The following is a 25,991-nucleotide window of genomic DNA, read 5'->3' as shown; positions in this document are numbered from 1 at the left end:
CCAGGACCCTGGGATCATGACCTGAGCTGAAGGCAGACATTTAACCGACTGAGCCACCCAGGTGCCCCTGTGACTTGAAATTTTAATCTTTATGTAAAATCAATAAACAGATGTCACTTGCTCTCTAAGCTATTTATGCATATGCACTGTTAACACTAAGTTCAGTTCCCTTGGACATACTAGTATTTTGTAATAGTTTTTCTCCATAGCATTGGAAGCAGTCACGTTATTCTTGATAATCATGTGAAGTAAGAAATGTGTTAGAGGAGCAAACATACAACTTTCTGAAGAATTTCACTCATCAAGTTAAGATGTTGTGGAAAAGGTCAATTAGAGAATAAGAGACTCCATGGAAATTACATATATATTTATATATATATTATATATATATAAATGTGTATTATATATAGTTTATATAAATTTATATATATAAAACGCACATATATTCAATTAAGCGTTGGAAGATAAAGTTAAAATCTCTGGTAAAGGTGAAGACATGGAAATATAAGAGAAAAATATGACAAAGAGGATCCTTGAGCAGTGTAAAAATTAACTATAAAGATTCTAAACGGAAAAGAAAAAGATCCTAAAAGAATTACAGGTGAAAAAAACAAAAAGATGCTCTAAGGAGAAAGTAGAGCATGAGTTCTTGAACTTGGATGAAGAAGGCTGTAGACTGGGAGTGCCCCGAGGCACCTGGCAGTTGCAAAGAAAAATCCTCTCCAGAAGACAGTTTCATCACTCTCTGCCTAATAATATTCCTCCAAGGAACTTTTCCCCCCAAAATGGCCAGTACACAAAGATAACCGGCCTGTGAGGAGACCATTCCCCATAAGCAAACAGACATCCAAAACTCAAAGACACGAGATACTGGAGTCATGAGACTTAGGCTGAAAACAGCTATGTTTACTGTGTTCAGAGAAATTAAAAGCCAAGCTTAAAATTGTTATCAGGTAATTGGGAACTGTTACAAAAGCAAAGGGACGTAGCAGTTTTAAAAATCAAATAGAAATGCTAGAACTGTAAAATGCAATAACTGAAATTAGGAGCTCAGTGGATAGGTTTAGCAGCAAAGTAGGCATAGCTGAAGAGATGGATGGGCTGGAAGTTAGGTCAGAAGAAATCATCCAGAACGTGGTGCATGGACAGAGGGAAAGGCAAAAATTGGAGCTGGGAGGATAAGAGACATGTAGGACAGAGTGAGAATATCTAACTAACTTGCATTTAGTCAGAGTCCCAGAAGGAGAAGAGAGAGAGACCAGGGCAGAGCTGATGAAAGACCTCAACTCACTGATCAAGGAGCACAGGAGTCCCAAACAGGAGTTCTGTGAACTGAGCTTATATTGTACTTTTCTTTCCTACAACTTGTGACTGCGTCACAGACAACTTAATGAAACTACTAGGCCCCCAGTAGTTTTTAAACTGAATTGGGGCACCTGGATGGCTCAGTTGGTTAGCGTCTGCCTTCGGCTCCCCTGCCTTAGCGGGGAGTCTGCTTCTCCTTCTTCCTCTGTGATCTCTCTCACTCTCTCTCAATTAAATAAATGTTAAAGATTTTATTTATTTATTAGAGAGAGTGTGCATGCACGAGACAGAGAGAGAGAGGGAACACAAGGCGGGGAGTGGGAGAGGGACAGTCAGACTCCCCGCTGAGCAGGGAGCCGGATGCGGGGCTCCATCCCAGGACCCTGGGATCATGACGTGAGCCAAAGGCAGACACTTAACCCACTGTGCCACCCAGGCGTCCCTAAATAAATAAAAATCTTAAAAAAAAAAAAACTGAATGGCTGAAATTTGTTGGCAATACCTACATTACAAAGAACAAAAAACAAAACAGGAAATTCAGCTAAAGAATGTGTTTCTTAAAGTAGGTGGTAAGAAAGAAGGATAAAAGGTATCCAGGAATTCTTTTTACTATTCTTATTCTTAGAACTTTGCTGTAAGTATGAAACTGTCAAAATAAAATTTTCTAAAAGAAGGAAGGACAGACGTGCACTTAGGAGGGGGATAGGGACACTAGCCACTTGTTGCGTGTGTGTGTGTGTGTGTATACTTTTTTTTTTTTTTTTTTTTTTTTTGATAACTACCTTCCAGAAGAGTTTATTGAAGTCTTGGCTGTGTTTTGTTTCATTGTTTAAGATAGATGCAGCTTTTATTAATTGTTGATCTTATCGCAAAATTTGGGCCATTTGATTTCAAAGGGTATAAAAGTTTAATGTAAGGAACAACTCTCTAAGTAGAATGTTTCATATTAGAGTAAGCTACTAGAAGGTAGCAGTATCTTTGTTTTTTTTTTCTTAAAGATTTTATTTATTTATTTGGCAGCGAGAGACACAGCAAGAGAGGGAATACAAGCAGGGGGAGTGGGAGAGGGAGAAGCAGGCTTCCCGCGGAGCAGGGAGCCCGATGTGGGGCTCAGTCCCAGGACTCTGGGATCATGACCTGAGCCGAAGGCAGATGCTTAACGACTGAGCCACCCAGGCGCCCCGGTAGCAGCATCTTTCATTAGGATGTTTTTTGTTTGAAGAAATGAGAGTTCATTTCTCTAAAAAACCAATTCTTCCTGCTGTCATCCTTTTCAGACTATTCCCTATTTAATTCCCTGAAACCTAGTTCTCTCCCCTATTGTTGAACTGAAACAACACTGTAAAAGGTCACCGGTGGCCCCCGTTTGTTTAGTGCCTTGACCTACTTTTACTTTTTCCCAGTAACCACACTGAGAGTATTAAGCCCTTTTCTCCTTCAAATGTTCTCTTCTCTTGGCTTCAGTGGCCATTGGCGCTCCTGGTTTTTTCCCTGCCACTGAATCTACTTTTTTTTTTTTTTTAATTCACTGCCTTGTAGGGCTACTTTCTAAGGTTTTGTCCTTATCTCTCTGTTTCTCTTTTACTGAAATCTTGTTATGTGCAAATTCTACTCATTCTTCCAATACAGATAGTCCCTCTATCTGTATTGGTAAGGCCCATCCCCCTCCATGACACTCTTCCCTCCTCTCCTCACCTTGATCTTGCAGAGACCTGTCACGTGCTCCCCAGTGTTTAGCAATATTCTTGCACCTAGCAAGCACTCAGCTAGCTTTTCTGGATTAACTGACTAAAACTGTTTTTTACAGAAATCAGATTTTGGAGGAGGAGAAGAAAAAGATTTTCTGTTTGCCAAAGGGGATAGTTTTTAACCCCATACTTGAGATTGTACACTCTTAGAGCAGGGGCCAGCAAACTATAATCTGAGGGCCAGCTAAGTCCTGCCCCCTGTTTTGCATATGGCCCTCAAACTATGAATGTTTTTTATGTTTTTTTAATGGTTGAAAAAATCAAAAGAAGAGTAGTATTTCAGGACATGTAAAAATCATGTAAAATTCAAATGCCATGGTCCATAAATAAAGTTTTATTGGAACACGGCCACCTTCGTTTGGTTATGCACGTCTAACTGCTTTAGTGCCACAGGGCCAGAGTTGAGAAGTTGTGACAGACGCCATATGGACCCCTCGGCCTTTATGGGAAAAGTTTGCTGACACCTAAATGGTTAGAGTTTAGTTTAATTTTCTTTTATTTCACCCAACACAACTTCTTTATGATTAGATATGATGCTCATATTTAATAGACCCTCAAGTTATACTAATTATGTCATAAATATTCTGTTAGCAGTCAATCCTATTGAATTTCTATTTACTTGAATCTTTTCTAGCAAACGTTTATTTTTATTTTTAAAGATTTTATTTATTTACTTGAGAGAGAGCATGAGCGAGAAAGAGAGCACGAGTGAGAGAGAGAGCATGAGCCGGGGGGAGGGCAGAGGGAGAGGGACAAGGAGACTCCCCACTGAGCAGAAGAGCCCCATGCAGGGCTCGAGCCCAGGACCCAAAACCTGAGCCGAAGGCAGACGCTTAATCAACTGAGCCACCCAGGCATCCCTGTTTATTTCTTTTTAAATTTCTTTTATTTATTTATTTTTTAAGATTTATTTATTTATTTATTTGACAGAGAGAGACACAGGGAGAGAGGGAACACAAGCAGAGGGGGTGGAAGAGGGAGAAGCAGGCCTCCCGCCAAGCAGGGAGCCCAATGCGGGGCTCGATCCCAGGACCCTGGGACCATGACCCGAGCCGAAGGCAGACGCTCAACGACTCAGCCACCCAGGCGCCCGTATTTCTTTTTTTTAAATGAGTTTACTAAATTCAAGAAAAAGAGAGCCCCAAATTAAATATACCTATAGCTCATAACTGACCATCCTCTGTTAATAAGTGAAGTTCATTTTTCGTTAAATTTGATTGCAGCTTTAATAGTCCACATAGCAAGAATCAGCTGATACGGATCATAGTGAACTTGAATTTACACTTAACCTCCTTTTATTTCAGAATGTATCCAAGACTAATTTTATGTTTCTCTGTGGTACACATTCATTAACTTGAAAGATAAACAATGATTTCTTTTGCCATTTCATTTATGCCTTATTACAGAATATATTAATAAAAATTATTGAATGAGAAATAAAGAACACTGCTTTTGTAAATAAATTGTGCAGATTTTATAATTAGCATGAATATCAGAAAAACATGAAGTTTAAGAACAGCCTGGGACAAGACATCTTGTTAAAATACGGCCACTATTATTTTGCTCTAGTGATAAAATATGGCTCCACCTCCATTCTTGATGGTTGGAAAACAAAACTCATGAAAATGGGAGATTTCAGGAAATCATTAGAGGCTTTTTCATATTTTGCTAGTAATAGAAATAACATACTGTATATGAAAAGACATGAAATACTTCTGCCAGGTGATTGGGCAGTTTTTTCAAGCATCAGAGATAAAAGTGCAGTTTGAAATGCTTCGGTTTGGTTTTAAGCTATTGGGTTGGGGTGGGAGCCAGGGGGAAGATTCATGCCTAAGCAGTATTTTACCAAAACTTTTCCTCTGCTTTTGTTTTACATGTCACTTTGCCTGGAAAGCGAAGTCTTAAAACACTAATGAGGGCAACCAAAGACATGACTGTCAGTGAGGTGAAACCATCATTAACATGAAACTGGAAAACGAGCACTTGGCTGATTTTTGACAGAGCCAACATTCATCCTAGAATGATGCTCCTTCTGTGGCCTGTTGCTGTCTGTTCGTACACGATGTTATTTTTTTTTTCTCCCTTCACTCTCTTTTGAATTTATGTTTATTGGTTATTCATCTTTGTAGTGGTTCTGGAATACATGTATGTGTTGTCTCAGCTGAGGCAGGGGATGATGGCTTTGGAAGGGTCTAACCTGCATAGTGACAAGATAGAGGCCACGGTTTGGCAAAGACGGTGACAATAGAAAATAAATATTTCCTTGAAGATCTACTGCGTATAAAACACTAGGCTAGACTCTTGGCATATTTGGGGCAGGGAGAATAAATACTCTGTTGTCTTTGGTCCCTCTGATTACATTCCTGTGAACTCTGAACAGAGTGCCACTCTTGTGGGAAATATTCATCCTTCTTATGTAGTCATTTCTAGGGATCCAGTCATATCATTTGGGGTACAGTTCACAAATGAAGTGAGTTGGGTTATGGTTCATTTGGGGTCCATTGTATTTTTTTTTAATTGTAGTGAAATATACATAAGATTTCCCATTTTAACCAATTTTAAGTGTGTAATTCAGGGGCATTAATTAAGGACATTCACATTGTTGTGCAGCCATCACCAGCATCCATCTCCAGATCTTTTTTATCATCCCAAATTGAAACCCTGCACGCATTAAACAGTGACTGCTCATTCTCTTCTCCCCTCAGCCCCTGGCACCCACCGATCTGCTTTCTGGCTCTGTGAATTTGACTACTATTGTAGGTATCTCGTAGAAGTGGAATCGCGTAATATTTTGTCCTTTTGTTTCTGCCTTATTACAGCTGCATGTTTTCAAGGTTCATCAATGTTGTAGCATGTATCAGGATTTTGTTTCTTTTTAAGACTGAATAATAGTCTATTGTGTATATATACTCCATTGTGTGTTTTTAGCTACAGTGTAGACAAACCAGTAGCCGAATATAAATCTGTACCCAGAGATGGTAACAGGGCACTGTCTTCTTTAAAGCAGCCTGTTGTTGAGAGACCAGACCAAGTGGAACCATGTTCGATTGGGTGGCTTGGTGCCAACAATGTCTAAGTGTTATTAGAGGACATTGGTGCGAAGAGATCAAAGAAACAAGAGTGAAGTCCACTATGCCAGGAAACTTATTAAGTTGATAACTAATTAAGAAACAATGTCCTTTTTCCTTTATCCCAGTGATGAAACAGTTTTGCAATTCGTGCTCAAATGCAAACATTATTATTACAAATTAAAAGTGAAAACACAGGATTTAAGTCAACCAGAACACCAATTCAAAGTTTAAACATTGATACCACTTTCTTAAATTGTAGGGGTCTTGTTCTTATAATTCCTCAGGTGTGGCGGGGGGATGATAATCGTATCTCTCTCCCAAGGCCTTTTGCTTATTTGACATAAGCCCTGTGCAGAGGGGAAGGAGGCCATCTGAACTGAATTATAGACAACCAGGTACGTGTCTTCATATGTAATGCTACAGCAGTGCTACTGGGGGAGGTTCCCTAGGGTTCTGACAGAGGACGCAGTATCTCCTATCTCCCTCTGTAATAAGATGACTTCGTTGAAAATCCAAGATCACATGTGGCCCCCTCTCTCCCGTCTTCCAGGGAGCCGTCACCACCCCACCTATTATTTGGACAATTGTTATCTATATGTATGGATACTCTTGCCATGGTCTGATGTTGATCTGATTTGCTCTTTAACTTCTGGATGCTGTTCTCATGTTGGAAAAGTTGGAATGGAGCTGGGCCGGGCCTGATGGCCTTGTTTTCTCCTCTCTCACTTTGTTCTCTTTCTGAATTTGTTGCTTGGCACAGTAGTCAGCCCCTTTATGCCCAGGCTCCCTCAAGCCATGTGCCTAGAGACCGCTAGGCCAAGAAGAAACCGTCTCTGCTCCTGTCCCCAGTGCTCCCTTTCCGGGGTTTCTTTCTGCTGACTTGCACTTCCTGTTTGATACATAATACAAGATCAAGCATCTTCTGTTGCATGTGTGTGAGGGACAATTATGAATAATACCTGAGGGAAGATGACCAGACTGAAAATAAAAGAGTGGTGACCTATTTGAATGAGCATGAGGAGGCCTTCTGAGGGGAAGGATTTATCTGCAGAAACCTTACCTAGATTCGTTCTGAAAAGACCTACTGGGGGCATTGAAGGGTCTGCGCTAGCCCGGAGCCACCAGGGGCAGTTTTGCCCTGCTGACACAGCAGTATCCATGCCCCGAGGCGAGGCTTTCACTGGAACGGATTTTGTAGCAAACCCAACTCCCAGCTGCCCATCTCTGACGCGAATTCTTCCTGCTGCTGTGGAACAGGGCAGAGCGTGCTGTTGTGTGCCAAGGTCAGGTCTAGGCTCAGCAGCCCCGTCAGCATGGCCTCTTCCCTCTTCCTTCCTCCTACCTCCACCCCACATTTTTTTTGCTGCTTTTTAAAATTAAACAGCTCTGCAGGGAGGGGAAGTCCGTTGGCATTTTGAGTATTGAGGTGCTCAGCAGAACTGCCTGGCATCCTGTTTGTATGTAGCTGTTTTAATTCACTCTCTAATAGGTCATTTGGCCTTACCAGCAGAGTCTTAAACTAAACTTGATAATCCTTATGTCAGCAGTGAGGCTCAGGCCAAACATTCAAAAGTGCAACCCTGAGTGATTATTTGAGGGAAGTTTTGAAGCCTTTATTCCCTGGCTCTGTTTGTCTGGCTTCTGCCTGGCGCCTCCTTAGGTCGTGCTGTTAGCATTCCTCCTGCTCACTGCAGCTAAGACAAGCAGGTGGTTTGGGAGAGCAGAATGAATGAAGGACTTCCATGTTCACGTCCCCGTTCCGTGAAGGAAGCCTCATAGTGTTCCGGTGCCATTTCAGGCACTGGGGATGGGACTTGTGCCCCAGGGACAGGCAGGCTTTTGGCATTCCTTTAATGGAGACGCACGAAGCAAGAGGGATATGCCGGTGGGCTGAAGAACTGCAGCTGGTCCACTGATGTCCAGCCTTCTTGCTGCTTTCCCGATGCAGGCAACCGATGACGTTAGGGGCTACTCCTCCCACGGTCTGGCCTTCACCTTGCTCCTTGGATGCATCGTGCCCCAGGCATTTCTGGAAGTACATTATGTCCTCTTTTTATTGGCTATTATTAGCTATTATTACTGGCTCTCTCGCCACTTGATCACTGCAACTTGAGGTTTCAGATTAAAAGTGGCATCTTGGGCAGAGTTAGGGCTGTGTTAGGAGGCGATTCGAGGATAGGAAGTACCTGCCAGCCACATTGTCTTTTATTCTGAAGTAGGTATCCTTATTCCAGTCTTTCTCTATTCTGAAGGCAATGTTCCTATGCCAGTCTTTAAGAATACTACAGCCCTCTGAGACCAGATGACGATTGCAGAGGCTCGAAGCTGTCAGAGTTCCTACTAAACCTTTTCCTTTTTATCTTTAAAGGAAACTCTGCTTTTTGGTTCCTCTAATGATGGGTTAATGGTTATAGGCCATAAGTGACAATCATAACCAGAGCTCAGAATTCCGTCTTATGATTTATATTGCTGCAGCACAGCACATCCTTATAAAGCATTGTCCCTGTTTAAAGATGGAGAAGTGGGGGGAAAGAGTGGCTCTGTGGTCATTGACAGGAAAGCATGAAAGTCTAGTTTGCGCCAAGAACCATTTTGACCTCTCTCTCAATAGAAAAGAAGTTTCTGTCTCTGGTTTTCAGACGAAGTTGTATGTATTTTGTCTATATGTAGAGGAACATGGCTTCATATGAATAGGCTCAGTTGTGTTCTTTTGTGATCTTTAGAAAGAATCCATATGAGTACAGTCTTCATGAATATCTTAAAAGCAGATGGGAGGCTTTTTTTGACCCCTGGATGTGTTGGATCTCCATTTTCCTTCTTGTCTTCCTATCTTCCACATTTACTCTCTTCAGAAGTGATGTCACATGTAGCCAAAAGAAACATGCAAGGTATAGAAAGGCTTGAGAATTTGAACTGCATAGTACCTTAGCAGAAATTCAGAATCATTTTTTTAGGTTAGGGGAATTTTAACAAAACTTTGAGACAAAACTTATTTGTGGAAAAAACCCTTATTTGTGATCCTGATTCTAAGTGAGATTAGTACTGTGACATATGTAGAGCTGTGATATTGTTAAAACCTATTATAGTTTTAGTCTGGTGTCCATTACTTTCTGTCTACGGCCTAAAGTCTTCATCTTGTGCGTGGAGGCCAATTTCATGAAGAACACTTCTGAAATATACCATTATTTGTTTTGTTGCTTTTCAGTTAGGATCTCTCAAGGGCTGTGATGATAGCTTTTCACATTATTTGTTTCTTATTCTTGGACACAGAACCAAGTGAACAGTTTCTTTGTGGACTGATTGCATACACATGGCCCAAGAATGGAACTGCCCCTCTTGGGTGTTCTTTGGAGCAGATTTGTTATTCAAATTGTGACGTACATAACACACTGCCTTGTAGATGTGGCCTTCTCTGGGCCTGTGTTCTGTGCCTGGGCCTGGGATCTCTTAAATTTGTATCACAATGTAAGTGGTCCTAGCCTGTCTGGTTCTTTTCTTTTAAATAATAAAGTTCAGCTCTGGTGTACATCACAGCAAGTTTTTGAAGGGTTAATGAGCTTTGTGAGATACTTTTAGGTCCTTAGAGGAAAGGTGTTATTTAACCACAGCAAGGCTTCATGCTGGGAATGCCTTCCTACAGAGCTCTGAGTGCTTGTCAGACTCTCTTCCATTCATCCTTATCCCATAGGGAGGTAGGTGGGTAAGCATTGTTATCAAGTACAAAATAGTGTTATTTACTGTTATTTTTATCTGTAACCTGGGGGGTAATTGTAAGAAATAGAACTTGGTAAAACAGATTATGGAAGGAAAACACTGGGAAAACCTCAAAGTATCATGCACTTGATATTCCTGTTTCTTCTACTTTGGGTCTCAAAAGTCTGAGTGCCATACTTGAAAACGATAGGAAGCATCCCTTCCTCTGGAGAAATGGGACGCAGTACATCCTTCCAAATACTTGCATTAATTGAACACCAGTACTTGTTTTCAGTTGTATTGCTTTATGTTCTGCGGGTTAGTTTAACTCAAATATACCAGGAATGATTATATATTTCACAGGACTTAGATACTTGGGATCTTTATTTTGGAATTTGAAATGAATTTCCTCCTGGTAAAGTTGTGTTGGATAGCACATCATTCACTGAGGCCTCCCAGTAAAAGAAGTAGATTTCTGTAAAGGAGAGATCTTTGGAGAGAGGGGCCACTACGTTGTCTAAGAAAGAAGAAAGAGAACAGGCCTAATTCGGGAAGGCACATGGGCAGAGATTCCCAACAGGTTTATCATTATACTGTTGAGGATTGACCGTTCCTTCAGTTTTGTGGCTTGAGGTTACAGATACGAGAAGGCTCCTCTCCACCCTCTTCCCACCTATGTCTGAGATTTTTAGTCTCATCTTTGCAGCCTAGTTACACCTGGAGTTACTTCTGGTCTTTGGTGGTTGTGTCACAGGGCCTGGGAGGAAGAAGTAGAAAGTCTGAAATGAAAGCAAGGAAAAATGACCAGTTAGCTCTTAAATCTCACTATTCGTTTTCTTTCAGTGTATACCACGACATTACTAGAAATCAATAATTCCCTCTGTGTTCTCCCTAGGAAACAAACACGAACAAACTAAGAAATGATAGGCTTCACAGATCTTGTGAACAGGGGACAACAGGATGGTTGGATTTTATCTTGTACTGCTCTGTCAGGGAAGCCTTGGTTTTGACCTGTTAAAAAAACAAAATTCACCTGAGTAAATTTGAAGATCTGATTGACTGTATTTAATGATTCATGAATCCAGCAGCATCCCACCTTAGCAGATGGAAAGGAGCTCCAAGGAGCTGTCCCAAATGAAAGGCTTCTATAGGAAGAATGGGGGTGGAAAAAGGAAATTTCCAGCAAGAAGTGGTTTGTTTCAGGCAAGGTCACTTTCCTTTAGGGGAGGGCAGGGGTCTGTCAGGCAGATGAGCTCACCAGTGCTGACCAGGGAATTCCAGATTGACTGGTGAAAGGTCACTTTCCTGGGAGAGGCTGAAACTCCAGTTAGGTTAGATATTAAGTCTTGGTTTGCTGTTGTGGGGCTTAGCACAGGTGACTCCATTTGGGGCCAATTTTTTATTTTTATTTTTAACAGACCAAAACCTTTCATCTTGATGGTCCACATTTCTCTCTTTACTTGGTGAAAGGGAAGGTTTATTCCATTTTCTGAAGATACTGTGAGTATTCAATGAAGGATAGCAGCTGTGTGCACAACAGTTTTCAAACGTCATACTTATACTTTTTGAAAAAAAGATTTTATTTATTTGAGAGAGTGAGAGAGAGCACGAGCAAGGAGGAGAGGGAGAAGCAGGTTCCCCGCGAGCAGGGAGCCCGACACGGGGGCTGAATCCCAGGACCCTGAGATCATGACCTGAGCCAAAGGCAGACACTTAACTGACTGAGCCACCCAGGCGCTCCTCAAACATCATATTTATACTTACTTAGATTTAAAATTTTCTTTTTAAATCATCCAAATCGGTACTTATTGCTTGCAGGTAGTATCCCATATATTTGAAGTTTTAAATCCTAATTTTATTTCCTTATCAAATATTTGTAGTTTTGTGTAGCTGTTCATTGTTATGTTCCTTTACAGCAGGCTTCTTTAAAAATGCTGGCTTCCAGCACAACAGGGCTGTGTGTGTGTGTGTGAGAGAGAGAGAGAGAAAGAAAGAAATGTTTTCAGAAAGAAAATGGTTTAGGTTCCAAAATTCCCAAGGGAGTTGTTATAAAACAACAGTGAGGAGAAAAAACTCAGCATGATTTAAATACCTTGACGTGATTCTTTTTTAATTTAAATTTTTCCTGTTAGGTCTTTTATTTCCCAAACAATAGACCGCTTTGCTCTTCATGAACTACTTTAGGCTAGAGAGAGCAACCAAGTTTCTTTTTTCTTTTTATAGTGTAAGCTTTTTCCTCTTTTGCCTTTCAGGTACCCAATTAAATAGAGCCCCTCATGCTCATTTTCATCCAGGATTCAAGTAAAATTCTTCCAGCTGAACTAGAGCCATCCAATTCTTATACCAGGTTCCAGATAAAAGTTGGCAGGGAAAATAGAAGTGACCAGTGGAGGAATGTGTTCATTTCAGTCTCGAGTTGTTGCTGGGCAGAGCGCCCTCCCTGTGGCTTAAGCAGGGATATTGGAAGGGGCACCGCCCATGGGAAGGGGCTAGGGGTGCTGGGGTTCACGAGCCCAGACTCCAGGTAGGCTGCCCGGGTTTAAATCTGTGCTTTCTTTTCTTTTCCAGCTTTATGAATCTCAATTTCACAGCCTTTATTTGCTGCGTACCCGTGGGCAAGTCACTTAAGCCTTTTAAACTTAAGGTTCAGCTATAAAATGGGAATTAAGAATTAGTATCTGCTTCTTGGGGTTTTGAGGATGCAGTCAGATAGGTACGTGGAGCCCACAGCATAATGCCTGGCACACGTGCTTGCCCAGTAAGGTGGCCAGTAACAATCTTTATTTTATTAGTGTTGTTGTCAATACTTACATATGTATCGCTCACTCTGCTCTTTTAATATACATTTAATACTATTGGCACTAGTAGCTGTGTTAAAAATCTGTTACAATACATTTGGGTTCGCAAAAATTTAAATTGACTTGGTAAAAACCACGGTAAGCAAAGTCAAATGACAAACGGGTCGGGGGCTATATTTGCAATTCATAATGTAGACAAAGGGTTCATTTCCTAATATATAAAGAACTGCTCAATAATAAAATGAACAGTCGTAAGGCTTTTTATGGTGATACTCTTCCATCATATTGTGAATACATACTCGGAGCAAAACAGGAAAACCCTAGGTTGGAGGGGGGCTTAGGACACACAGAGCCAAAGAAATGTCCATGAGTAAAAAAAAAAAAGAAAGATATGTCCCTGAGCATGTAAACAGACCTGAGACTTTTGTTTTTCCCCATAAAGTAGCTCCCTCTCAGAAATGTTCTGTCACTGTCAGCGGTACCCTCATATTTACCCTGTCACCCAGGATTTTCTCATCTCCTTTTCCTGGTTCCCCCGCACCCAGAAAGTCACGGAGTCTTTTCTGGGTTTCATTCAGAGTAGTTCACATCTGCTCCAATCTTTCCAGGCCTGCAACTACTATTTTAGTAAAAAAGACACTCAATATCTGACTGAACTGCTGCCCTGGTTTCCCTTACTTTCTCTCGTTCCCTCCTCCAGGCACCACGGTATACCAAACCCAGCTGAGTTTCCCCAAAGCAGGGTTTTCATGTCGGGCCACCAACCTGCTCAGAAACCTTCAGTGGTTCCCTACAATCTAGAATGGAGTCTGCCTTCTGAACCCGACCCTCAGGGTCCCTTCATGTGATTCACTGTCCTTATGTCTTCTAGCCTTACTTAGTCTTTCTCACTATGACTCTTTAGGGACCCTCTAAACACCTAACCTGATGGGCTTGGCCTGGCCCACTGTGCACATTTCTGCCTTCACGCTGCCCAGCTCTGTTTCCGTCTCCTCCATCCCGATGGCCGCCCATTGTTTTCTTACCTCGCTGCATGTATTGGTTGTCTGGACCTCCCCTCTCACGTTTAACCTTTGCCACCTATGTTGTTTTAGGTAAACTTTCTCATTGAAGTAGAACATAATCCAGAGGTGCACAGATCACAAAGTAAATCAGTAACTTTTCACAAGGTGAACACACCCATGTCATCAACGTGCCTGTCTTCTGATTCATACCCTATCTCCCTAACTAGCTGGTAAGCACTTGAGAGACAGAACCACATCGTATGCCTTTGCGTGAAAGTGTATCACATCAGGTGCTCAGTGACATTCCAGATCAGGAATTTGAGCTAAGAAAGCGGTCTAGGCTTTGACAAATAAGAAACACAGAAATTTAAAGGAATGTGTGAAATTTCCATTACTAACTACAAATTCTTTGTTGACAACTAGTTACAGTTGAGATATGATTAGAGGTAATATAATTTTGGTGAGTCCTGTTCAAGGGTTTCTAGGTGGTGACCTGTAAGTAAGACCTTTAAATCCAGTCTGAACAAGGCCATGTCATAGCTTTCTCTTTTCAGATAAGGTATGCAGACATGTACAACATTAGTTTTTGTTGTCATTCTCCCCAGCAAATATTTATTGATCATACACAGTCTCCTAGGTACGGTTCCAGCATATGGTAGTATTCAGCTGTGAGTAACATAAAAGATCCTTCCTCTGTAGAGCTTATATTTTATTTTATTATTTTATTTTTTTAAAGATTTTATTTATTTATTTGACAGACAGAGAGACAGCGAGAGAGGGAACACAAGCGGGGGGGGGGGGGGGGAGAGTGAGAAGCAGGCTTCCTGCTGAGCAGGGAGCCCAATGTGGGGCTTGATTCCAGGACCCTGGGATCATGACCTGAGCTGAAGGCAGACTCTTAACGACTGAGCCACCCAGGTACCCCTAGAGCTTATATTTTAATGAGTCACTAGAAATAATTGAAAGAACTGAAAGAAAAGCTTAAGACTAAAGATACACAACAAGGCCTAAATACGAGAAGGTGAAAAATTGTTACGAAATCCTCATCAACATACAGAGAGAATAAGAGCATGGAGATAAGAAGGGCTAAAGGAAGATCAGCCCTGCACTAGGGACTTCTGGGTAAGAAATCCATTTGTGACATTATCAAAGGTACGAAAGAAGGCGGCAACTCAGGTAAAAATAAGTCCAGGGTTAAGGAGAGCAGAGAGATGTCAAAAACATTATAGGAAACACTTAATTTTCAGCAGTGCCTTACAGTTTACAAGGAAGGGACTTTGACTTGTTCATCCTACCGGATCTTGGCCACTCTGATCTTGTATAGACTATGCGTACAGGGCAGTATCATGTACGCATAGTCACACAGCTCCTGTGTGCCGGGTGTGAGTGTAGACGGACTTCAGTACTCTTCCCCAGGCTGCTCTTATCACCGTATTTACTGTTTACTTTAAACCTGAAGCATGAGGAGCTCCCTGGCAAATCACGCCATCCAGAGGTTATCCACATAAGGCGAAGAGAAGTCAGGCAGATCACTTGCCAGCTCCTAGCTGTGGCTATATTACTTGGAAACGTAGGCACAGGGGATGGAAGGTAGAGGACCCCTAGGCTGCTAATCCTGAAAAAGTAACTTGTTGAAAGTATTATGAGTTCCCTTTTAGTTTTGTTTTGTCTTGTCTTTTATTGCCCCTTTGGTTATATCTTTTCTGTACCTACAAGGCTTCGGTTTGCAAAGCTATAAATCTGCCAGTCTTGTTGACGTGGCTTTCACTTTGAATTAAGGTTCAGCAAAGGGATTAGCGCATAACAGTTTCGGGCAGTATTTCTTTACACAAAAGGGTGGATATGGTTTGAACAGGCTGCCAAAGCCAGGAAGAGAAGTTAATTGTGTAAATCAATGCAGGCAAGAGCTGATCACCTTTCTGAAAGACAAGACAATGCAGCATACAACCTCTAAATAGATCTTTGGGGTCAAGTTGATGTCATGTGGAAGAATCAATATTTACGGGGGTTTATGAAGTTAGCCTTAATGAGCCCCAGGCATTTTGCGAGGCCGCTAATTGCAGGAAGAGGAAAGGCGACAGTGGCTGAAGTCCATGGCTATGGAGGTTGTATAAAAATAAGTGAAGAGACAGTCACTTGCTTATGTGCAAGGGGCCCACCCTAGGTGTTACCCAAGCATTTGTTGGGTATGTGTTTGGAAGGGCTGGCTTTCTTGAGATTTTACTGACATTTTAAGAAAAGGCAACTTTTGCATCCTAGCAGAAGAAGGTAAGCCCTTTACACTTTGACACCATTATCTAAGCAGTTTTCTGAGATGAGTTCTTTTTTTTTCTTTTTTTAAGAGTTTATTTATGTATTTGGTAGAGAGAGAGAGAGCACAAGCAGGGGGAGCGGCAGGCAGAGGGAGAGGGAGAAGCAGGCTCCCTGCTGAGCAGGGAGCCCGTGCAGGACTCCATTCCAGGACCCTGGGACCATGACCCAAGCCAAAGGCAGACACCTAACCGACTGAGCCACCCAGGCGCCCATCTGAGATGAGTTCTGATGTCAGTTTGGATTCTGCCTTATAAATGTGCTAATCACAAGGGCAGGTCCCTCTCAGAGTATAGCTCATCAATGACCTCCCTCTGACACACTTAGAAAGCTTTTATAGTAAATAATTGTAGTAAAGAGCGTTTACTTTAGGATGCTGGCTTCAATCCAAGTTGAATAAAAGATTTTTGATAAATATCATTTGCACGTGTGATATCATCCCGTAGAAGGCTGTTTGGTATGCTTAAGTGTTCTGTAGTCCTCACGGGGTTGGCAGAATCACTGGTGGGTTAGGAGCCTTATCTTCTATTTATTTTAGTGGGTGCTTCTACTAAATGTTGTTGACTAGGTAGAGGAATGCAGTCTCATATTTTATCCTGGCTGTAACAAAATGACGATCCTATAGAGTCGGGAACTGAAAGTCATCAAGCAGCTTTGTTAGGTGCTGTGAGTCAGAGTGTGGCCCCAGATGTTTGTTACAAGTTCTAGGTCATGTGTGCTTAGTAGATAAATTTTGGAACTGAATTTTCAGCCCTCTTTCCTTAGTGTCTTTTATCAGAGGAGGCTTTAAAATTCACCAGAGAGAAGAGCTTCTGTTCTCTTCTCACTCCCACTCCCATTCCTTCTCTCCAGGATCGTTTTTCAGAATAAATACTGAAAAGGAAAAGCATGAGAGGTTTGTTGGGATTGTTGTAGTGTTTTTACAAGAGAATCTGACGTTTGCTATTTTCATCTTTGGATATTCATTCTGGGTTTGTATTCTTTCTTTTCAGCTGTTTGAGAACTTCTACTTTGGTACCCTGAAGCTCAATTCAGTTCACATCTCTCAGAGGTTCACAGTAGACAGCTTTGGAAACTACGCCTCCTGTGGGCAAATTGACTTCTCCTGAGGTGAATCTTGGGAAGCGCTAGAAGTTGAACATCCTCACAAGGTGCAGAGGGAAAGTATCTTCGTTTGAATTACTGAAGAGGGATGTAGAAATTTGGATGGTGACTTTACTGGGAGGTTCCCCACACAAACCATGGTCTCTAATGGTTGTTCACAGTCCTCAAACTGTCTGTCATCCAAGGGGATTGTGGGTACGGGGTGGTTATGTAACCCTTGGCTTGTTCATCTTTCACAGGGTCTACCTTTCTTTCTGAAGTTCTTCTCTGGAAATGTACATCTCAAGCCCATTGGAGCTGAGATTCACGTTATTTCTTATACACCTACTGATTTTGCTCCAGCCATTAAACTTTCATATTAATACTTAAAAAGAGAATTAAAGACGTGGTTTTGTTACTCTCTCCACCTAAATCAAATGTCTACAGTTTTTAGAAGGTTTGATTTTTACTTCCTTTATACCTTAACTTTTTTTTTTGAAGATTTATTTATTTTTTTTTAAAGATTTATTTATTTGAGAGAGCGAGAATGAGAGAGAGAGAGTACGTGACGGGGGGAGGGTTAGAGGGAGAAGCAGACTCCTCGCTGAGCAGGGAGCCCGATGCGGGACTCGATCCAGGGACTCCAGGATCATGACCTGAGCCGAAGGCAGTCGCTTAACCAACTGAGCCACCCAGGCACCCCTTGAAGATTTATTTATTTTAAAGAGAGAAAGTGTAGGGGGAGGGGCAGAGGGAGAGGGAGAGAGAGAATCTCAAGCAGACTCTGCACTGAGCATAGAGCCCAATCTCATGACCCTGAGATCATGACCTGAGCTGAAATCAGAAGTCGGACGCTTAACCCACTGAGCTACCCAGGTGCCCCTGTACTTTAACTTTTTTTTTTTTTTTTTTTTTTTTTAGGATTTTATTTATTTGAGAGTGAGAGAGAGCTAGAGCACATGGGCAAGAGAACACATGAGCCGAGGGGAAGGGCAGAGGGAGAGGGAGAAGCAGACTCCCTGCTGAGCAAGGAGCTGGATGCAGGGCTCCATCCCAGGACTCTGGGATCACGACTGAGCCGAAGGCAGATGCTCAACCAATTGGGCCACCCAGGTGCCCCTGTACCTTAACTTTTTTTTTTTTAAAGATTTTATTTATTTATTTGAGAGAGAGAGAGAGAATGAGAGACAGAGAGCATGAGAGGGAAGAGGGTCAGAGGGAGAAGCAGACTCCCTGCCAAGCAGGGAGCCCGATGCGGGACTCGATCCAGGGACTCCAGGATCATGACCTGAGCCGAAGGCAGTCGCTTAACCAACTGAGCCACCCAGGCGCCCTGTACCTTAACTTTTAATCACTACCCAGAAGGTTTAACCATTTGTTAGTGTACAGGTTTTAACCATTTTTTAGTGTACAGTTAACCATTTTAACCATTTGTTAGTGTACAGTTCAGCATTGTTAAGTGTACTAACATTGTTCTGAAACATCTCCAGAACTTTCTCATCTTGCAAATCTGAAACTATACCTGTTAAACAACTCTCCATTTCCCTTTCCCCCAGGTCCCTGGCAACCACCCCTCTACTTTCTTTCTGTGAATATGTCTACTTTGGATTTCTCATATAAGTGGGATCATACAGTATTTGTCTTTTTGTGACTGGTGTATTGCACTTAGCAAAACATCCTCAAGGTTCATCCATGTTGTAGCATTAGTCAAAATTACCTTCCTTTAAAAAAGGCTGAATAATATTCCCTTGCACGTGTACCCCACGTTTTGTTTATCCATTCAGCCAGCACTGGACACTGGGGTTCCTTGACCTCTTGGTTGTTGTGAATATAGTGCTCTACAAACATGGGTGTATAAGGATCTCTTCGCGATCCTGCTTTCAGTTCCTTTACTACTCAGAATTTTATCTTTAGCAAAATAACTTAAAGTTTTTATCTTTTACTTTGGTCTGTCCTCTTTCTTCTGAAGTTGAACTCTTTTATATTTGTTAGGTTACCGTTCCTTACCTTACCCTACCCTCCAACCTTCCCAGGCCCCTGATGGAGTCATGGCATCATAGCTCTTTTAAGTGCAGCAGCAGTAGAAACAGTGACAATATTGTCAGGAGGATGCAGAGTTCCGTGGGGCAGGGTCAGCTGCGGAAGCTCCTTCCTTGCCACAGACCAGTGGACGGAGGGGGCTCCCAGCATGGCTTCCCCGACCCATCAGTCCCGCCACATGCTCTGCTGGGGAGCTCCAGCCTCACCCTCACCTCCTCTGTTCACATCCCTCTCCTTCCATGTCACCTCTTTCTCTTTCCTTCATTCCTTACTCTTACTTTGATTCTTCCTGTTTGAAAAGGCTCATTCTGAACCCTGAGCGTTAATGCTGCTACACAGTAAGGGCCGTGTGTACCACTCAGATTTGTTCATCAGTGTGACTGCACAGATCATTTGTGAATAAATGAATTTCCAAAGTCACTGTGTTTTTCTCTAGTATTATCATACAGTTTTAGCTTGACCCCCTTCATCGGGGTGTGTTGGGATATGGTGTTGCCCTCACTGACTCCCTAGCATAGCTGTATCATTCATCCAGACCTTACACGTGAGTGCCTGCAGCTGGTTTTTTCTCCAGATGCTTTCTACTAGGAACATTCATTTTTTTTTTTTTTAATTTATTTAAGTTGAGGTTTTACCTTGTTTACCATCAGTGGTTAGATGGCCGTGGGAAGGAGTGCTTCAAGGGATCATACTGAATAGCGGAGCTGACAGCGGAGGTCAGTGTCCTCATCTCATCCCAGCGCTTCTCTCTTACTGGTTTCTTTCCGACACCTGCCGCCCAGCAGCCTTGGCCAGGAAGTAAAGATATCTTGTTTTCAATGTCAGAGATTATGACCTGTGTTTCCAGTAAATCTTTTTTTTTTTTAAGTTTTATCTTTGGAAAGTGTAACTTTATCAAATCCTAAATTCTTTTTTTTTTTTTTTTTGAAGATTTTAATTTATTTGACAGAGAGACAGCGAGAGAGGGAACACAAGCAGGGGGAGTGAGAGAGGGAGAAGCAGGCTTCCTGCGGAGCAGGGAGCCTGAAGGGGGGCTGGATCCCAGGACCCTGGGATCATGACCTGAGCCGAAGGCAGACACTTAACGACTGAGCCACCCAGGCGCCCCTCTTTTTTTTGAATATAAAGATTTATTTTTTTTAAGTATCTCTATACCCAGCGTGAGACTTGAACTCACAACTCTGAGATCAAGAGCTGCATGCTCTACCAACTGAACCAGCCAGGCGCCCCCAAGTCCTAAATTCTTAATAGAATTGGAGATGCTGTTATTTAAAATTTAGAGGTAACTGTGCATTTAAGGACCTATTGTATTATTAAGTAATTTTTCACAAGTAATTTACCTTTTCCACTCTCCTTCTTTCACGACTCTACAGTGGATTTTTCCAGAGGCTACACGACATAGTGACATCTTCACTCCGATGGTTAATGGAGCATGTACTTGTGTATTTTTGTGTTTCCTAGAACCTTGTCAGTTGTAGAAATTTGTAAGAATTTTCCAAGATTCGGGATCCCCTCCCACCTAATTGTAATGGGGTACATGTTGGAAGATTTGTTACTTGTGTTTATAATCAAATCTCCTTTAATACTATCACTTAGCAATTCATTCTGCCCTGAAGTAGAGTTAAATCGCAGCTCCCATCCCTCCAGCCGATTTTTGAGACACTGACTTCACCGTCAGCTCCTCGAAGAGGAAGAGGAAAAACGGTCTCTCACTGCAATTATCACACAAGATCTGTGTTGTTATATAAGAAACTTCGTCATGGGAGAATCATCTTGATTTTTTGGGAGGGGACACAAGGAGTTAGCCCCAGACAAACTCCGTACCCATGGTAGAAACATAATAAAAGTCACTTCTTGTCGTGGTTATGTTTAAGTGAGCTTCAGAATTTACTACAGTGGACACTGATGAGAATCCAGCTTCGTAAAGACCCAAAGCTCGTTCAGGTTCACTCCTGTGCCGCACTCTCTCCCTGGAGCTGAAGGGAACCCCAGGGCACCAGGGCTGTGTACTGAGTGCGGAGACCTCTCAGATTCTCCCTTGATGCCTCCAGGGAACATGGATACGCCAAGACACTACAGGCGAGAGAAAGGGTTGCCATTGGGGCTGTTTTTATTAATAGCTTTCTTGTTGTTGTTAATAAAATGCTCTTTTATTTATTTATTTTTTAAGATTATTTATTTGACACAGAGAGAGAGTGAGAGAGAGAGCACAAGAACGGGGAGTGGCACACAGGCAGAGGGAGAGGGAGAAGCAGGCTCCCTGCGGAGCAAGGAGCCTGATGTGGGGCTCAGTCCCAGGACCCCGGGATCATGACCTGAGCCGAAGGCAGCCGCTTAACCGACTGAGCCACCCAGGGGCCCCTAAAATGCTCTTTTAAACAAAAGATCAAATACATTCACCTTGTGCCAAGTCATCCAGCTATACCCGTTATGCTCTTTTCAACATGTATTTTATACTTCAGTTTAAATGTTGATTTATTTATTAAAAAAAATTTTTTTTAAAGATTTTATTTATTTATTTGACAGAGAGACAGTGAGAGCAGGAACACAAGCAGGGGGAGCAGGAGAGGGAGAAGCAGGCTCCCCACAGAGCAGGGAGCCTGTACACGAGGCTCGATCCCAGGACCACGGATCATGACCCGAGCTGAAGGCAGACGCTTAACAACTGAGCCACCCAGGCACCCCTAAATGTTGATTTAAAAACAAATTTCATCATCCAGAGGTTACTACTCCCTATGCGTTTAAGCACATATCATATCAAATTGTTAAACAATGTTTTACAAATAACAGCTAATATTTGCGGGATGCTCACACTTCTCATTTGCGTATTAACTCTTTTTTTTAAAGATTTCACACGCAAGTGGCGGGGGGGCAGAGGAAAGAGAGAATTTCAAGCAGGCCCGATGCAGAGTTCGATCCCAGGACCCTGAGATCATAATCTGAGCTGAAGTCAGCCGCTTAACCAACTGAGCCACCCAGGCGCCCCGAGTATTAACTCATTAATCTTTACAACAGCCTACTTCAGTTGGTATTATCATTACCCTCATTTTACAGACTGAGGCTTAACGAGGTTAAGAGATTTGCCTGAGGTCATAACAGCTTATACCACCAGTTCTTAAAATGTGGTCTCTGGACCCCTGGGAATCCCTGGGAACCTTTTAGGGCTGTGTGTGAGGTCCACACTATTTTCTTAAAATTACTAAGGTATTATTTGTTTTTTTCACTCATTCTCTCGTCAGTGTACAGTGGAGTTTTCCAGAGGCTCTGTGACATGGTGACATTATCACTCTGATGGTTAATGGAATATGTGCTCGTATGTTTTTGTGTTTTCTAGAATTTTGTAAGTTGGCAGGTTTACATATAATGTAATATGTTTTTATTTATTTATTTTTAAAAAGATTTTGTTTATTTGACAGAGACACAGCGAGAGAGGGAACACAAGCAGGGGGAGTGGGAGAGGGAGAAGCAGGCTTCCCACTGAGCAGAGAGCCCGATGCAGGGCTCGATCCCAGGACCCTGGGATCATGACCTGAGTCGAAGGCAGACGCTCAACGACTGAGCCACCCACGTGCCCCAATGTAATATGTTTTTAGACATTAACTCAGTTTGCTCTCAGTATTTCTACTGTACTCTTACTAGCTATTTTCAGTTTTATCTGCTGCTACAGGCTGAATTATATCCCTAGGAATTCATATGTTGAAGCCCTAACCCCCCAGCAGCTCAGAATGTGACTGTGTTTGGAGATAGGGCCTTTAAAGGGGTGATCAAGTAAAAATGAGGCTGAGGCCTTTAGGGTAGGCCCTAATCCATTCTGACTGATGTGTTTATAAGAAGAGGAAATATGGGTACATCAGACCCCTGGCCTCCAAGATCAGCCCCCCTGGGTCTTTCTTCAAAAAACGTGGGTGATGACATCACCAAGGCAACTGGTGATTGGAAGGGTCTGAGGATTATGGTGAAACTGACCATCCAGGACAGACAAGCCCAGATTTAGATAGTTCCTTCTGCCTCTGCCCTGATCCATGGGCTGCAGTGTGGATGGCTGCTACCTTCATGACATCAACAGTGGTGTAGTGAAATGTCCAGTTAAGGACTAGAAAGGAAAATACTTCAATAAAGGGTTGTTTGATAACCAAAGGAAAAAAAACTGTCAGACAGGAGCGCCTGGGTGGCTCAGTCGTTAAGTGTCTGCTTTCGGCTCAGGTCACGATCCCAGGATCCTGGGATCGAGCTCCACATCGGGCTCCCTGCTCTGCGGGGAAGCCTGCTTCTCCCTCTCCCACTCCCCCTGCTTGTGTTCCCTCTCTCGCTGTGTCTGTCTCTGTCAAATAAATAAAATCTTAAAACAAAAACAAAAACAAAAAAACTGTCAGACATGTGCGGGCATAGAGGAATGACCATGTATGACCCAATAAGAAGGCAGCCATCTTCAAGCCAGGGAGAAAGGCCTCAGGAGAAACCAATCCTAGCAACACCTTAATCTTGGACTTCTAGTCTCCAGGACTTGGAGAAAATAAATTTCTGTTGTTGAAGCCACCCCCAGTTTGTGGTATTTTGTTATGACAGTCCTAACAAACTAATATACTTGTTATAATGCAGAAGCTAATCTACCAGTCTTCTTTTGAACCAGACATTAAATGTAGATCAATGCCCCTCTTCTTGCTAATTTTTTTTTGGGGGGGGGGGGAATATAGTTGTGTTTCATAAAATACATGATTTTGTTAATATGTAATGGGTTCCTTATTGTTATTTTTAAATAAACATTTTTTCACTTCTTAGGAGTTTCTTTAAAGATTTAAGAGCAGTTTTAGGTTCACAGCAAAATTTAGAGGTAGGCTTAGTTTTATTTTCAAGTACAATAGATAATATCTGTGTCTATATGTCTCATATAAACAAACTTTTGTGGGAGTCCTCAATAATTTTTTAGTGTAAAGGACCCCCGAAACCAGAAAGTTTGACAACTGCTATACCATACTATACTTCTTCCAAATGGGATCATATTACACATGATCTTCTATAACAAGCTTTTCTCATCCAGCAATATGTAGTGGGTCACCTTAGTTGTCAACAGATACAGATCTACATGATTTTTAACGTCTTTGCAATAGTTCATTGTGTGTATGTTTTATACTTTAACTAGTTGGTCCCTGACTAACGGACAATGAGCTGGTTTCCAGGTTTGGCTATTATACACAATTCTGGATTGAATATCTTTGTGCATTTTTTTAATGCTTGTGAGGTCATCCAGAAATGAGATTACATGGTTTTAAAGATATGGTTAAATGTAAGTTTCTTATTTAGAAACTAAGGTTCCTCCATTTTGTATTGCTAAGTACTAAATACAAACAGAAAAATGCATAAAACATATGTACCATTTAACAAATACACCCAGCGGCTTTTGGGCCCATTCGTTTGAAAAGGCCAATCTAGTAATTCTCTCAAAGGTTAGGAAAACCTTTTCTTCTTTATAAATTATAATTGTCCATTTTCTACAACTCTTTTACCTGTCATCTGGAAAATTGGATTCTGTCCCCTAAATTAGCTTTGCTATTGGCTTAATAACAATCCTGGACTCCTGTTGATTTGCCTTCAGCGCAAATCAGCTGACCTAGCTTGAAGGTGTTGCAGAAGACCAGTACCACTGAAGGGACTGTCCAGGAGTGTGGGAAACATTTTGACCTTCAAAATTCTAGAAACATCTATTGTCTTATTGATGGGCATCTTGTCAGTGCCTGTCCAAACTATTGGGCATATTGGGCAACTTCGGTAATTTTAGAGGATCAGGGACTTCATAAGATAGGACTGGAACCGGAGGGCTATGTCTAGAATCTTCCTCAATGCCTTGGAGATAAGGACCCACATCGGGCTCCCTGCTCTGCGGGGAAGCCTGCTTCTCCCTCTCCCACTCCCCCTGCTTGTGTTCCCTCTCTCGCTGTGTCTGTCTCTGTCAATAAATGAAATCTTACCACAATGAGCTTTGCTAAGACTAGGATTGAGATGGTGGTAAAAGATGGCAAATTTTAGTACGTCTTCAGAACTATGGGGCCTCAGAGCCTTCTCTTCTCCACCTGAGAAAAGAACTAACATTTTTTAAACGTCCACTGTCCTACTTAGTATGTAGTTTTGCACGAGTTTCCCAGAATTCTTCTGAGATAGATGGTATTATCATTACAGATAGAAAATAGATTAGGGAACCTGCCCACTAACACAGCTAGTAAGGTTTCCACCCCCAGTCTGACAAGAAACCGTTCTCCCACTATACAGTCTTGTTATACAGCCCAGCAAGGCTGCTGTATTTACTGGGAGACATGAACGGCCAGAGCCGCCCTGCAGCACCACCTCTAAATCCAACCGCAAAGGAAAAAGAAAACACGGAAAAGGAGCTATTGTTTTCTGTTTTCCCAAGGGGACCCCAGCCCAAGCCATTGATGCAGTCAGAATTCTCAGGCAGGCCAGATTCAGGGTGACTATGAACCTTCTAACCTGTGTTATTTCCTACCGATTAAGATCATGTTTTTCATTGCCTTTGATTTGATTTTTTTTTTTTTTAAGACCACAGCAGCCAAGTCTTTTTATGAAAACACAATCTAAGGCTTGGGTCCCAAAAGTTCATTATGTTTGTCCTGTCAGATTCTCCATGTTTCCTCTTCCATTTATTAGTAATGTAAACCTCACCCCATTTCTGCTCTGATCCTGGGACTGCCCAGCCTCCAGCCTTCCCAGCTGGGATGGCAACACATTTTTACAGGCAACGATACGGGTCACAGTTTTAACAAAAACCTAAACACCTCAGACAAAACCAGCCTCCCCTCCAACCCCCTTCCCCAGTGGCTTATTAGAAACGAGTTGAAGTCAAAAGCACGAACAAACGCGCCTTTTTCAAATGTGCAGCCTCAAGGCAGATGAAATGGTCAGACGTTTACCTTTTAGGGTTGCCCT

At 42.1% G+C, this 25,991-nt stretch overlaps 1 protein-coding gene across 4 annotated transcripts in view; it reads left to right on the top strand.

The window, feature by feature from the left end:
* The window catches only part of ASCC1 (activating signal cointegrator 1 complex subunit 1), a 116,049-nt gene that overhangs the window by 89,376 nt on the left and 682 nt on the right, over positions 1-25,991 (top strand). The window contains exons 10-11 of one of the 4 annotated variants that reach the window (XM_032424012.1): positions 16,922-17,039; positions 17,273-17,434. In XM_032424012.1, the coding sequence (XP_032279903.1) occupies positions 16,922-17,038 (117 nt within the window). In that variant the 3' untranslated portion in view covers position 17,039; positions 17,273-17,434. Of the gene's footprint in view, positions 1-16,921; positions 17,436-25,991 lie in introns of those variants that run through there. The other 3 variants (XM_032424011.1, XM_032424013.1, XM_032424010.1) reach the window with 3 other exon arrangements.

The sequence above is a fragment of the Phoca vitulina genome, unplaced genomic scaffold (genome assembly GCF_004348235.1).
Source record: "Phoca vitulina isolate PV1807 unplaced genomic scaffold, GSC_HSeal_1.0 scaffold29, whole genome shotgun sequence".
Taxonomy (NCBI): Eukaryota; Metazoa; Chordata; class Mammalia; order Carnivora; family Phocidae; genus Phoca; species Phoca vitulina.
This window is presented reverse-complemented; position numbering and strand designations above follow the sequence as displayed.